Source organism: Hipposideros armiger, unplaced genomic scaffold (genome assembly GCF_001890085.2).
Source record: "Hipposideros armiger isolate ML-2016 unplaced genomic scaffold, ASM189008v1 scaffold_218, whole genome shotgun sequence".
NCBI lineage: Eukaryota > Metazoa > Chordata > Mammalia > Chiroptera > Hipposideridae > Hipposideros > Hipposideros armiger.
The window spans coordinates 1,220,373-1,233,981 of NW_017731568.1; the positions used below are offsets into that span (position 1 = coordinate 1,220,373).

At 38.4% G+C, this 13,609-nt stretch overlaps 1 protein-coding gene across 1 annotated transcript in view; it reads left to right on the forward strand.

Annotated features, from left to right (window-relative positions):
• Positions 1 to 13,609, forward strand: part of PRKD1 (protein kinase D1) — a 359,670-nt gene that overhangs the window by 44,531 nt on the left and 301,530 nt on the right. The window contains exon 5 of the mRNA XM_019654274.1: positions 4 to 180. Coding sequence (XP_019509819.1) covers positions 4 to 180 — 177 coding nt within the window. The remainder of the gene's footprint in view (positions 1 to 3; positions 181 to 13,609) is intronic.

Genomic DNA, 13,609 nt, shown 5'->3' on the forward strand with positions numbered 1-13,609 from the left:
CCGGGGTCGGGGTCGGGGCCCGCGCCGTTCCTGGCGCCCGTGGCCGCGCCGGCCGGGGGCATGTCGTTCCATCTGCAGATCGGCCTGAGCCGCGAGCCGGTGCTGCTGCTGCAGGACTCGTCCGGGGACTACAGCCTGGCGCACGTCCGCGAGATGGCTTGCTCCATCGTCGACCAGAAGGTGAGGCGCCGCGCAGCCCTGAGCACGGCCCCTTCCCGCCGGGCAGGGGGCGCTGCCCGCCCGGCCGCCCCAGCTCCCCGGGGCCGAGGGCTCGGCCGGGAGTCCGCCTGGCCAGCGCCCCGGGGAAGGGTCTGGCGCCCGCCGAGGTTGGACGGCCGCGTGCGAGGCACGGCGCTCTCTGTAGTCCAGGTCTCCTCCCCTTGCCTCGTCTTCTTAAACGTACGTTCTGTCTGCATCCTCTTCACCCATTTACATCCTGCCCGGGACTTGCCCAGGTATCTTGCCCTGTGCTCGTCGCGCCTCTCCCTACCCTTGAGACTTCCCGGCTCTCACGTCTCTTCCCCTTGGACCCTGGACCAGCACATTCCTGGCGCCGGCATCCTCCTTCCTGCACCAGAGGTCCCCCCCTGGGACACCCTCAGCGCGATTTCAGCACCACTCCCTTCCCCTGCAGGCCCCTCTCCTCGCTCGGATTGATGCTGAGGAGTCCCTGGAATAGCCTGCAGATGAGGAATTTCTCACCTGTCAAATAAGCGTTTAAGAGCGGATGATTGACATGGCCAGCTGTGAAAACAGCTGACCAGACCACAACTACCCACCTCTGTGTGAGCATGAGAGCAGATTTTTCAACTCTACGATCTGAAAGTTGAAGCCTTCTTGCTTTTCATCCCTGGGGCATTGCAGTGGGGGCACAGGCCTTGAAAGGGTGGGGGCACTGCCCAGGGGGACTCCAAGGCTGGCTGTGCCCTTGTGTTTGGGGTGTGGGACTTGGGACAGCGGCCCGCCAAAGGCAGGTTGGAAAACGGGCGGTTTTCCTGGGGCTGGCCACCTGGCCCCCAGCCCGCCCACAACTGTTAATAGTGTAATTCTGAATTTTAAGTTGTTTCTGTAGCAATTCAGAGGGATGTTGCATGGAAGGGGGTGATAAGAGTGTAAAGGAGAGAGGACCCTGGCGCCAGTCGGCTTAGTGTAAACAGCTAAGGTTTAGGGGGTGGAGACAGAGGTCTCTCTAAAAGGTGCTGAATTTCAACCCTGGACATCTGGCTAGTACTTGCCTCATAAAGATCACTTGAATAATCATGAATGCTTTCTTTAAACTATTTGGAGCAGAGTTTGCTAAGCCTGAGCATTGTGAATTGTGACTCTGAGCCCAGGAATATTAGGAAAAGCCCCAGGGAAAAAATCACTAATCAAGGAAGATGTAAAAGCTCTGGAGGCCAGACTAAGGTAACAATGAGACATAGGGATTTTTGTTTATTGAACGGAATGACATTTTTATATTACTCATGACTCAGTTTTTTTCCAACTTCCATGTAAATGACAGATTTTGTCAAATTCTGGTACAAGTCACATCAGGTGCCTCCTCATCAAAGATGAAATGTCTGTTACTGGTGAACAGGGGTCCTCTCCTAGGCACTGAAAGCCTTCCCTTAATGGAAGTTACAGTCTACAACAATCTCCATTAGGGTGCAAAGCAGTTAATTAAAGAACACTAGATAAGCACATAAACAATGTGTAATAAAACATCCATCACAGGATAACAGGGAACTCTGTGCTTTGTGACCTAGAAATGGCAAGAGATAGTCAGTGTGGAGGTAAGAAAGAGGGGGGATTCCCTTTGTCCCTTAAAGGTCTCTTCAAGTACTTTCTGAAGGTAGCAGTGTGAGGAAGGATGATAAGAAAGAGAGAAGGGGGGATGAATGGTCTAGGAGACAGCTGAGAGTTTGAAGTCATTTACAATTTACTATGTTAGACAGACTGGAGTCATGTTGATCTTATAGCAGAAGGTTCTCCTGACTTTTGAGTCCCTCACTTAAATTGTTCTATAATGTGGTTAGAGGGTTTTCATATCATTTGTTTGAGAGCTCCTTACATACTACCAGATCAAACTAGCTTAAATCTTTGAAAGTATTAGCTGTCAGTTCAGTTTATTTCAGCAACATTCATGGGACAATATTCAGATTGGGTCAAATTAATATGGACAGACTGGTTTTGGTCAGCTTTAACCTGCCCCTTCCCTCACAAGTACCCCTTGATGGAGTTTAGAATGGGGAGAAACAAGCTTTCTTCAAGAGGTTTGGGATTGGAATTTTGAATGGAAAGTGAATTCCAGTTATCTCAGTAGTTAACGAGGGATGTTTCATGGAGGCAGCTATATGCCTGCAAAGAGAGAGAGGCTGTAAGCACCTGTGGCACACAGACAGCCGGCCTGAGGATAGTGAAGAGGGTATGTAGAGAAAGTTCAGTTACGAAAAGGCCTTGAAATGAACATGAACTCAAATTACCAGAAGCCTCAGTAATCTTCTACATAGAGATATCAAAGCGAGGACAGCTGAAAGATGGATTTGCTATGGGGAGGATGTTTTTGAATGTCAAAAATGTTATGGCAGAAAGAAAAGTAGAGTTCACTCATGAGCTAATTGAGATCTGAGCCAAAGCCCTGGGGTAGAGACGTGGAGAAATACCAGAAACGGAGATTTATCAGCCCTGGTGACTGATTTAAAAGGGGGACCCTTTCCTTTTGTATTTTACTCTAGTAGTTCTTCTGTCTCTAAAAGAAGAGTTTGAAAAGTTGGACTGCTTGGGATAGCTCACGTGAGATCTCACTTGCACTTTTTAATTTTTAAAAAAGTTACAGCAAATGGAGAGAAAGATTAGAGATGTGGATTTGAGAGTTATTTATCTGTAGGATACTGTAAATAAATATTTACTGGATAGTGGGTTTAGACAGGTAAGTTTTCATTTATCTGTCTCCTTTCATCTTTCTTGAGATACATTATCACCCAGGCAGAAACAAGATTCAGTGGGCTAAAGATCCATCACAGGATAATGGGGAACTCTGTGCTTTCTGACAGTAGATGGTCAGTGTGGAGGTAAGAAAGAGCGGGGAGGTCCTCTGTCCCTTTCTTCAAGTTCTCTTAAAGTTCTTTCTGAAGGTAGAGCATTGTGAGGAAGGAGGAAGAGCAAGAGAGAGAAGGGGGATGCATGTTTTAGGAGACAGCTGAGAGTTTGAAGTCATTTACAATTTATTATGTAGACAGACTGGAGTCATGTTGATCTCATAGCAGAAGGTTCTCCTGACTTTTGAGTCCTTCTCTTTCATTGTTTTATAATGTGATTAGAGGGTTTTCATGTAATTTGTTTGAGAGTTCCTTAAATACTAACAAATCAGACTAGCTTAAATCTTTGCAAGTATTAGCTGACAATTCAGTTTATTTCAGCAACATTCACGGGATGTTTTCTGTGGAATGAGCCACTGAGGTGTACAGGGCTGAATAAGAGAGATCCTGTCCCTGAGAAACACATCTCTACGTTATTATTGTTATTATTTAGAATTTAGAGTACAGTGTTTCTTTAATCATGTAGATTTAGGAAGTGGCAGACATATGTTTGTACTTGAAAAAATTTGGTGATAACTCAAAAATTTTACTTTAAGATAAATGTACACTAAGTATATACTGAATTATATAACTAAATCATTATTTCTTTTATCTTGAAGTTTAGATGAAAAAAACCTAGTTTTGCTTTTTTGTATGTAACAATGTATGAATGTATAAGATATAATGAATTTCTTTTTTTTGTTGTTGTTGGGAAATATTAGCCCAAGGCTATATTTATATTATGCTTATTTCTTTACTTTGCAAGAATGTAACCTTGAAGGCTGGTTGTATATAAAGACATGCATTCTGTTACTTAGTGTGCATGATTATTGTTATTAAACAAATAGCAGTAATTGACCTCACTTTGAAACACTGTTAACTTTCTACTATCAAAGGAACCTTGAGTATATAGACTAAGAAGGAATTGTTTTGAAGCAAGGAACAGTATTCCAAAGAAAGAATTAGTTTGGCTTCATTGTATATTCTCTCTCTCTCTCTCTCTCTCCCCCTCTCCCTCTCCCTTCCTCCCTCCTTCTCTCCCTCCCTCTCTTCTCTTCTCCCTCTCCACACACACACACCCCCAACAACTTTTTTTTTTTTAAACAAGCAGTATTAATTTAGGAATGTGGTATGCAGTTAATATAACTATCTGTGCATTCCATTCATTTTGGCTATCTTATTAGTAATACAACTTATAGTTCTTTTTGAATTTACTTAAATGGAGTAATAACATCTATAAGATTCCCAGCACATAGTTTCACTTTGGACAATCATATACCTGACCAAAGAAACTAAGAGTGAGATTTTATACAAGATAGGTCAGTAAAAGAATAACAAAGGTTAGTGCTTTGGTTTGAGAGCAGCTTTTCTCTGCTTGTAGTTGTTTCACTTTCTTAATTATAAATTGTTTTCCTAACAATTGTAGTGTTATTTTTATCTTTATTGTTAACTTTAGCTACTCTACTTCTACACATATTGAGAAAGCTAGCAGTAATTAGCTGCTGGACCAACTCAACACGCCTGGGACAACAAAGTCCTTTTCAACTAATGATGGTGTTTGGTTCTTAGGTACATATTTTCTATTCAAATTTTATATTTGTCATTGTTGTGATACTTAAGTGATATAACTTTAATACCGTCTATTTAAAATTTTAATTTCTTTAAGTAGTAGTAGTATAATAGGATTATATTTTGGTATATATGTAATGTTTGTGATATCTATCTATACACACACACACAGATATATTATAGTATATTATCTAAGGTCTAAATGTATTTTGAAACGTATTTTTAAAAACCTAATTATCCATGTATAGCTGCCAGATGCTGAAGTATTGTTTTATATTTTGTAGGCTGTAAAAAGTGAGACCTCATTGTATATCTCATGGTCCAAAAGAGAAACTAGGCTTTATGTTTTTCTATCAATATGCAGAACTGGAAACCTTTTCTTACAGTTGTGTACTATTTAACAGTTTTTACAAGGGAAACATCCTTTGAGCCTCTGAATTGAAAGGCATTTAGCCTTACAGTCTTTAAGCTGGGAAGATTTGGATGATTGGCTGTTTTCACAAATATACGAATTAATTTGGACCTTTAGATCCAGGATTGAGAAACATTTGAAAGAATTTTCTAGGAAAGCTATAGTGTATGTGTACATAGGTGTTGGGGTGGCTAGGCGTAGGGCTGGAAATTAGTAATAAAGTTTGAAAACTTGTCCCATACTTGATGACTGTGTTGCTCGGTATCACCAGACACCTATCATAGCTATTAAGGGAGATTTAAAACTTTATTTTGCCAATTATTCTTACTTTTTTTTGTGTGAGATGATTGTATATAGGTCTTCACCAATTTATGCATGAATAACTTTTTAGGACCTTACTAGACAATACAAATTTGTAAGCCTGTGAGTGTATGGTTGTGATTTATCTAAGATTACGTGAAGATACAGGATAATAAGTATAAAGGATTAAATATACTGCTTGGTAAATAGGTTCATAATAAATAGAATTATTGATATTTTAAGGCTTTACAGACTAGCATACTGTCTTGGTAACAAAAGAAATGTGTACTTTATTATTCTTATCTCTACATTTAATTAAATTTGTAGAATTAAAAAGCAATATGGCTGTAAGGCCCAGGTGACATTATTTTTTTCTCTACCATGTATAATAGGGCAAATTTTAGGGGTACATAGTTGCATTTGAAACTGCCTCTCAAATCTCTACCTCTCAGAATTCCTTAAGAAGTAATATTTTATTGCTAAATGGAAAGCACGTGTGCTGATAATTAAAGCATATTTCCACCGTTTTTTATTATTTTTGACAAGAACTTGATTTAATTCCTTTTTAATTGCAAGTAATTCAAATGATATTGCATTTGATAAAAAAGTGAAATAAAATAGGTAATGATGCAACATTTGGCAACGTAATGATTCTCAAATCTGGTCACCAAGGTTGAAATAAAAAGTTTCTCTGCAAATGAGCCTTAGATAGGAGGAGGAAGGCAGTTGGAAATGCTTATGGAGGTCTCATTTTGCTGTCATGATGCCATCTAGGAGGTTGTTTGCGAAATCGTTACATCTAATGAACAGCTAAGATAACATAGTTGGTTGTACACAGACAGCAGTGTTATGTCGGGACGGGAGGCAGTTTTACTGGAGAACAACTGAGTTAGCAGTTTGGCTAAGCCAATCACAAGTCTTTCCTAGATGTTTTCACTAACTACTTATGTTTCATGGAAGCCCATGCCCCATTTATAAAACCTTTAGACAACCACAATTAATAATTATTTATCCATCTTTTAAACAAGAGTGGAATAGACAATTACATGAAACGTGTGTGTGTGTGTGTGTGTGTGTGTGTGTGTGTTACACTGTAATCATTGAATACGTTCTCAAGCTATACCAAGAAGCTAGTCTAATAATCAAGACACTCAGATTGGATTACAAGTGGGTAAAATGCAGTTCCATAGGAGTTGATCATAACCTGAGAGTTCTTTGTTTCATTTTTATATTTGTTTGCCATTTGCTTTGTTCGTATGTGTTGGGGATAACTAATCTTTTGAACCTCTGACCTCTAACCTCTGACTTTGGTTCATCTGGAAGATCTAAGCCCAAATATGAAAATAGAGGTAATATAGGGTGTTTTTAAAGACAGTGCTCACCTTTTAATTTCCCCAGCATTATGCTATAGAAGTTTTGAAAATGAGGTTTTAGTTTCTTAAATCTTTTTTTAAAAATCTTTTCTTAATGTTGGAATATGGTGGAACAACACAAAAACAAGAAAAAATGCATTGTTTTATTTTTCTATTGATAGACTTTAGCTATAGAGAAAAATGGTTATTTTGCTTATATATTCAGAATTCTTTTCCATCTACAAGAATATGTGAAATTTTCCCCAGGAATTCCCCTGATACTGTCAACCAAATATTTTTGTACCATCGAAACCAATAATGACAGCGTTAGTTGAAGTTACTTGGCAGCAGAGAAACCCACATTATGCTGTTTCTTGCTCTGTCTGTCTGGTCTTACACAGAAAACAGATAATTAAAACAAACAAACAAACAAAACCAAAAAATAAAGCGTTAATTAAATAGCCACCATGACCATTTTGGAGTATCCTGTAATTTAGATAGCGATAAAGTTAGGAATTGGTGTAAAATAACCACATATTGAGACACAGTTATATCTGTCCACATGTACAGTTTCCTGTATAGAAGTTTCCTCCAAAGTTGCAAAAAGGTTTTATTTGGCTAAAGCTAGACAGTTGGTATAGCAGCTTAGCAATGTTGGCAAACACAGAAATTAGATTTTTAAATATGCAATCATGCAGGAATTTTGTCCAACTGATTTTGGTGCAAAGGAAAAAAAATTATATATCCTTCACTAGTTCATTGGCTTCTATTCTGACTAACCCACTGATGGAGGAGGAATTTGTTGAATTGACTGCTTGTCGTTAGGCACAATTTCAAGAATTTCTGAATGCCTCTCTCCCTAATTCTCAGCAGCCACTTTTCCTTCACATATATATCATAAAATGAATGAAAAGTATGAATGTGATGAAAATATGAGCAAAAGGTATGAATGTGCATGATAATTAGTGTTCTTGATAAACTAGGCTTTGTAGACTGTATGTAGTACAATGTACATTGTCTTGTTAATAAAAGAAACATACTTTTTATTAGCAAGAAATTGTCTATTTTGATAAAAATGAAACAATGTTATATGTACCTTTCGTTGGTTCTGATTGCTGGAGGGACTGGCATACATATGAAATGGGCTACCTGAAGACATTTGAAGCTTACTTTAGTGGATAGCCAGCCCTTGAACAACACAGGGCTTAGGGACACCAACCATGACTTCACCGGTGCAAAGCAGGTCGAAAATCCATGTATAACTTTGAAACCCCCAAAACTTAACTAATAGCCTACTGTTGACCTAAGCCCTACTGATAACATAAATAGTCAACTAACACGTGTTGTATGTTATAAGAAGTATATACTGAATTCTTACAATAAAGTGAGCTAGAGAAAAGATAATGGTATTAAGAAAATCAGAAGAAAGAAAATACATTTGTAATGTTTATTTTTTAAAACATCAGTGTATGAGTCAACCCGCACAGTTCAACCTGAGTTGTTTAAGGGTCAAATGTACTGTTCATTAGAGAAATAATAGACAGTTAAGATTCAATTAAAAGAGTATTATTAATTTTTTTGAGGAACCTCCATACTGTTTTCCATAGTGGCTATGCTAATTTACACTCCCACCATCTGTGTATGAGGGTTCCTTTTTCCCCCACAACCTCTCCAACACTTGTTATTACTTGCCTTGTTGAGAATAGCCATTCTAATAGGTGTGAGGTGGTATCTCATTGTGGCTTTGACATGCATTTCCCTAATAGCTGGTGAAGTTGAGCATTTTTTCATGTATCTGTTGGCCATTTGTATGTCTTCTTGGGAGAAGGGTCTATTCAGGTCCTCTGTCCATTTTTTAATTGGATTGCTTGTTTTATTTGTTGTTGAGTTGTGCAAGTTCTTTATGTATTCTGGATATTAGCCCCTTATTGGAGATGTTGTTTGCAAATATTTTCTCCCACTTGGCTGGTTGCCTCTTTGTTTTGTTAATGGTTTATTTTGCTGTACAGAAGCTTTTTAGTTTTACTAACCAATGACAGCCCAATACATTTAATAAAAAAAAGACTATTGTTAAAACATGTGAAATAATGATCTGAGTTTATTTTCTTATAAGCAATTGGATAAAAAGAATCTGTGTATAATTAAAGACTGATTTGGTAAGATATGTCGCAGACAAAAACATATTTGAACATCAAATAAAATAGCAATTTATTCAAATATGAAATCCATATACCATTAAAACAGTTTGCTTTTTATGTATTTTTGTAAATGGTTTAAGTTGACTTTAAAGTAAAATTTTCTTTCTTGAAATTTATTCAGCTAGATTTATGTTGATGTAAATTTTAGACTTTCTTAAGCAAAATATTTTCCATTAATCATTAATAAAGATTAAACCATTAGGTTAAAGTGTTAAGAAAGATTTTTAAACTGTCAGTGTTAGACATAGCAAAAAATTAAAATCCTTCCCTAGGTTATCTTAACCAGTCATACAAATGATATAACTACTGGATGATTGGAACTATCACTTTGTTTTGAATGGATAAGTAGTGTTTTGGTATAGCCAGACAGAGACCAGGGATTCAGTTCTAGTTCAGGTACTTGAATTAAGTTCCAGACAACTTAATTGACTGAACTAGGCCATCTATTACTGGCCCAATATTTGTTCATGACACTGTTTCTTAACCTTTTAATCAATTAAACATGAACATTTTTTTTTCCTTCTCTTAATTCCTCAGATTATGAGAAATGGTGGTATCCTTGTGGTCCCATAAGGGCTTCTTGGGTGGGGTCAGGAGTTCTTACAATACCTCAAAGTGGATACATCCTTCTCAGAGTGATGGGAGATCACAGCCAGCCTTCAGGGAGAGACATGCTTAAGGGCTCTGGGACATATGGCATAGGGAATAAGAGGAATTTGGAGACACCTAAGCGTGATTTCTTTGCCACAGTAAACAGATATTAGGATGGGATAGGAGAATATTCCTTAGTTTACAGAAAGGTGAGGTCTGCTCTCCATGCTGAACCATCTCTAGAGTCTTTGCACTCACTCAGCATCTTTAAAAGGTTTGGTCTGTATCCATGATTTGGAAAGCTGCAACTAAGACATGTGTGACCAACAGAGTTGTAATTATTTAGCAATTGGTTAGGTCAGTTAGCCCCTCAGAATGGTCACACTAGAGGTCAGTGCCACTTGACCCCAAGCGATGATCTGGGACAAAGAGCTGTTGATTTTACCATTGTCAAAAGCAGGAAAGGGGGGGGGGATGGTGAGGGCAGGGAAGGTGGCAGTTAAGCTTTGGTGATGGCTTTGAATTGGTGGTGGTGAATAGATCCACGCAAGAGAGAGTAGGCAAGACCTGTGGGACTGTGAGATGAGTGGCACCTGAGGGCAGGTAAAGACAGTGACAGTGAAGCTCTAACCTCCTGTAGTCTAGGTGAGCAGAATGGCCCCACTGGATAGCTCATGAATAGCAGTGGGGAGAGGCCTTTTCAAAGCAGAGTAGTCCTCTTTGGAAATTTTCTGAATGCCACAGATCTTGAGAGGTTCAAAGAGCAGCTCTGCCATGACTTGACTGTGAGGGTTTTAGGAAGAGCTCGTCCCAGGAACGTAGGGTTGTCATCCACAAGGTTCCAGGGCCTCCCAGTAATAATGGCCTGCAGAGGGGAGCTCCAGGAACAAAACCTACCTGGCGTTCATGCTGTGTGCCCGTCTGTTTCTCGGCTTCTTTCCATTTGTCATCTCTGACTTTCACAGCCCATTTGCATAGTCACTTTCTCTCCATTTTAAGGATGAGGAAACTAAGGGTCAGAGAGGTTAAATCACTTACCCCAGACACATAGCTACTAAATAAAAAGCGAAACCTCCCAATAATTTATTCACTCCGCTATAGCTAATCCTAAGAACAGGGTGGACTGGAAGGGCCATAGATCTGTACAGAGTTAGGAATTATCAGATTGTGGGAAAGGGGGGAATGACAACATCCTATTATGTTGGCTGGAACTTACTTAAGAACACTTCTACTTTGACAGTGTGATATTATTTATGTGTTAGTTGAAATTATTTCTAAGTCTGGAAGGTTTCCTTCATGTGGAATTCCATCCCAGTTAGTGGTCAGCTCGAATTCCAGTCACTTTGGATTCCACTACTACAAGGCTTCTCTTAATTGGTGGCAAGATACCCAGCCCAGGTATCGATAATTCACATAAAGAACATTAGAAATGGACTCTCAGAGAGGATATTAGTGCCATTAGAGATATATTATTGCCTAAAGTATTTTAGAGACATGCCTCAGTTCATATGACTCCTCCTTGAGGAACTGTAATGTGTCTACTTGTTAATATGGGTGGGTTTTTTTGTTGTAATTTTATATATATATAAAATTATATATATATATATATATATATATATATATATATATATATATAGAGAGAGAGAGAGAGAGAGAGAGAGAGAGAGAGAGAGAGACAGAGAGAGACAGAGAGTTAGTTAGTTTATGAAGCAGAATTTGGTTTGAAATTTGCTTTCATTGTACCCTGGTAAGAAGATGTGGTAATAGCCAGTAGTTACCCATCTTTAAATTTCCAGACACCATTGTTATTTATCCAAAAAAGTTAAATACCTTGTGTGATTAAATTGGCCTAGTTTGGTTTACACTGCTTACTTCAGTGAGATGTGGGCACAGGTATTTTGGAAGAAGTGATTATGGTAAGACCATGTGTTGATCACTGCGGCCCAAGACTACTGATGTAAAAAATCTTAGCTATCAATGTAAATCAATGAATCATTTCTTCCTGAGTAGTACATTGATTCTGAGAAAATAACTAAGGGTCCTTAAGAAGAGTGCCTTTCAATGGTGGCTTTTTATTTGAGAAGTATTTGAATTGCCCATATACTAAGGATCATGCTTTGCAAATGTTTTCTCTTTGTATGAATTTTATGTATTTGTTGTTTATTTACTTATTTTCAGTCAATTATAAATGAATCCACCCTAAGGTAAGTTACTCCCACTTGTACATGATCCATCACAGGCTGCCCGGAAGTTTTCTTCCCAGTCTAATAGTGCTAGCCAATCCAAATCATGAGTTACCCATGTTCCTTTGCAGTGACTGTGTGTGGACAAAGGCCAACATGTCCATTGCAGACTAACTGTACTATCTTCAGGCTTCACAAAAATGTAGTTGTATTTAGGGTAGAGATGATTTGATATGAAGTATATCCCTAATTCAATTCAGTTCTAAATGTTCCTGCCCTGAATGACTATGGGGAAGCATAGAGTAGTTATTTATTCCTAGTAGATGAGAAGGGTACCTGAAATATTGCCTCTCTTTGATGTATTTGGAACTTTTGTAGCTTTCACATGATGGACAAGGTATATAGTGAATTCTCTTTTGCCGTGACTCACTGGTAGCCTCTTGGCTAACTAAAAGGCAGCATACCTATCCTGCTGCACTAGAAGCCTGAATTTATAGATGTATACTAGTCAAGCACTGTGCCCTGTGAGCCTTATCTTGAGATAACCCATCTTTAACTAGTTGGGCACAGGGCAACTCTTGTTCTTTTATGAGTAGTAAGGTGGCTCGCTCATACCTAGCCCTTCTTTACCAATTGACCAGTGTTGAGGAGTGATTCATTAGCCTCCAAGTAGCTCCTAGAGAGGATGGCTCTATGCCCTTCCCTGTGACAGGTGGTTAATTGCATCTACTAATGTAGAATGAGCTATTGTCACCTGGGATGTAGACTTTTAGAGTATTTAAATAAATCCAATAGTTTGCATGGCTTTTCAAAGATTAAAAGACATGATCGTGTATGATACTTGTTTTTATTCAATTCTTTGGAACAAATAGGGAGCAAAAGTGAGCATACAGTGAGGATGGATTAATATAGTGGAGTTGGGCTATTAATACACTGATCATATACCCAGTTGTTCAGGAGGGTCCTGGTTTAATGTCTGTTGTCCTGGAATTCTTTTAATTGTAGGTTCAATGAAAATTATGGAGTTTTAAGTTTAAAAACAACACACAAAAAGAGAGAGAAAAGCCTTATTCATGGCAGACATTTTATTACCTTTTGGCAAAAATCCTTGTACATGTAAAGATAAAAGCAAAACTTACATTTATAATTTATTTCATAGAAAGTCATTAAATTATATATTAACCATGTCACTTTGAGTACCTTTTCTAACTGGAGTCTTTAGCTAAAAACAAACAGAAAAATAAATAAAAACCTTACTTTGCTTACAGCGTTATCTTCTTTGACCAAAAGTTTCCGTGTACCTTAAAGATAAAAAGACAACCTACATTTAGAATTTATTTTAAACACAAATTAATTAGATCTCACTTTGATAATTTTTGCTCTATTTTTCTTGTCCAGTGTAAATCAAGATACTACCATAGATACATACATGTATTGTTTTGTTTTTTGTATCAAATATCAAATAATGTTACTTACTATGGTATTTCATACTATCTTTATTAATTCAAATAGGTAAACAGAAAGGGCACCTTGAAGCTTCAGCATCCTTGGCGACCACCACAAAGGCAAAATACAGATTTGCATGCAGAGAGATAACATTATCATAGTTTCAAGTTGTACTTTATTGCAGTTTGTGCTCTGGAGAAAATATAACATGGTTGGCAAAAAAAATAAAATAAAATAAAATAAAAAATATACCGTATTTGCCGGCGTATAAGACGATTTTTTGGCCCTGAAAAATATGCCTCCAAGTGGGGGGTCGTCTTATACGCCAGGTACACTTCAGATAGACTGCCCATAGTGCTTGCCCCGTGCCATAGTGGCCTCCCGATGCCCGCCCACTTCATTCCACATACCGTTCAGGCATCAGCAGCGCTGCTGGGTGTATGCTCGGCTGTGTGCGATTTTGCGAGTGTGGTAAATTCGGGTTACCGTATATTTCTTT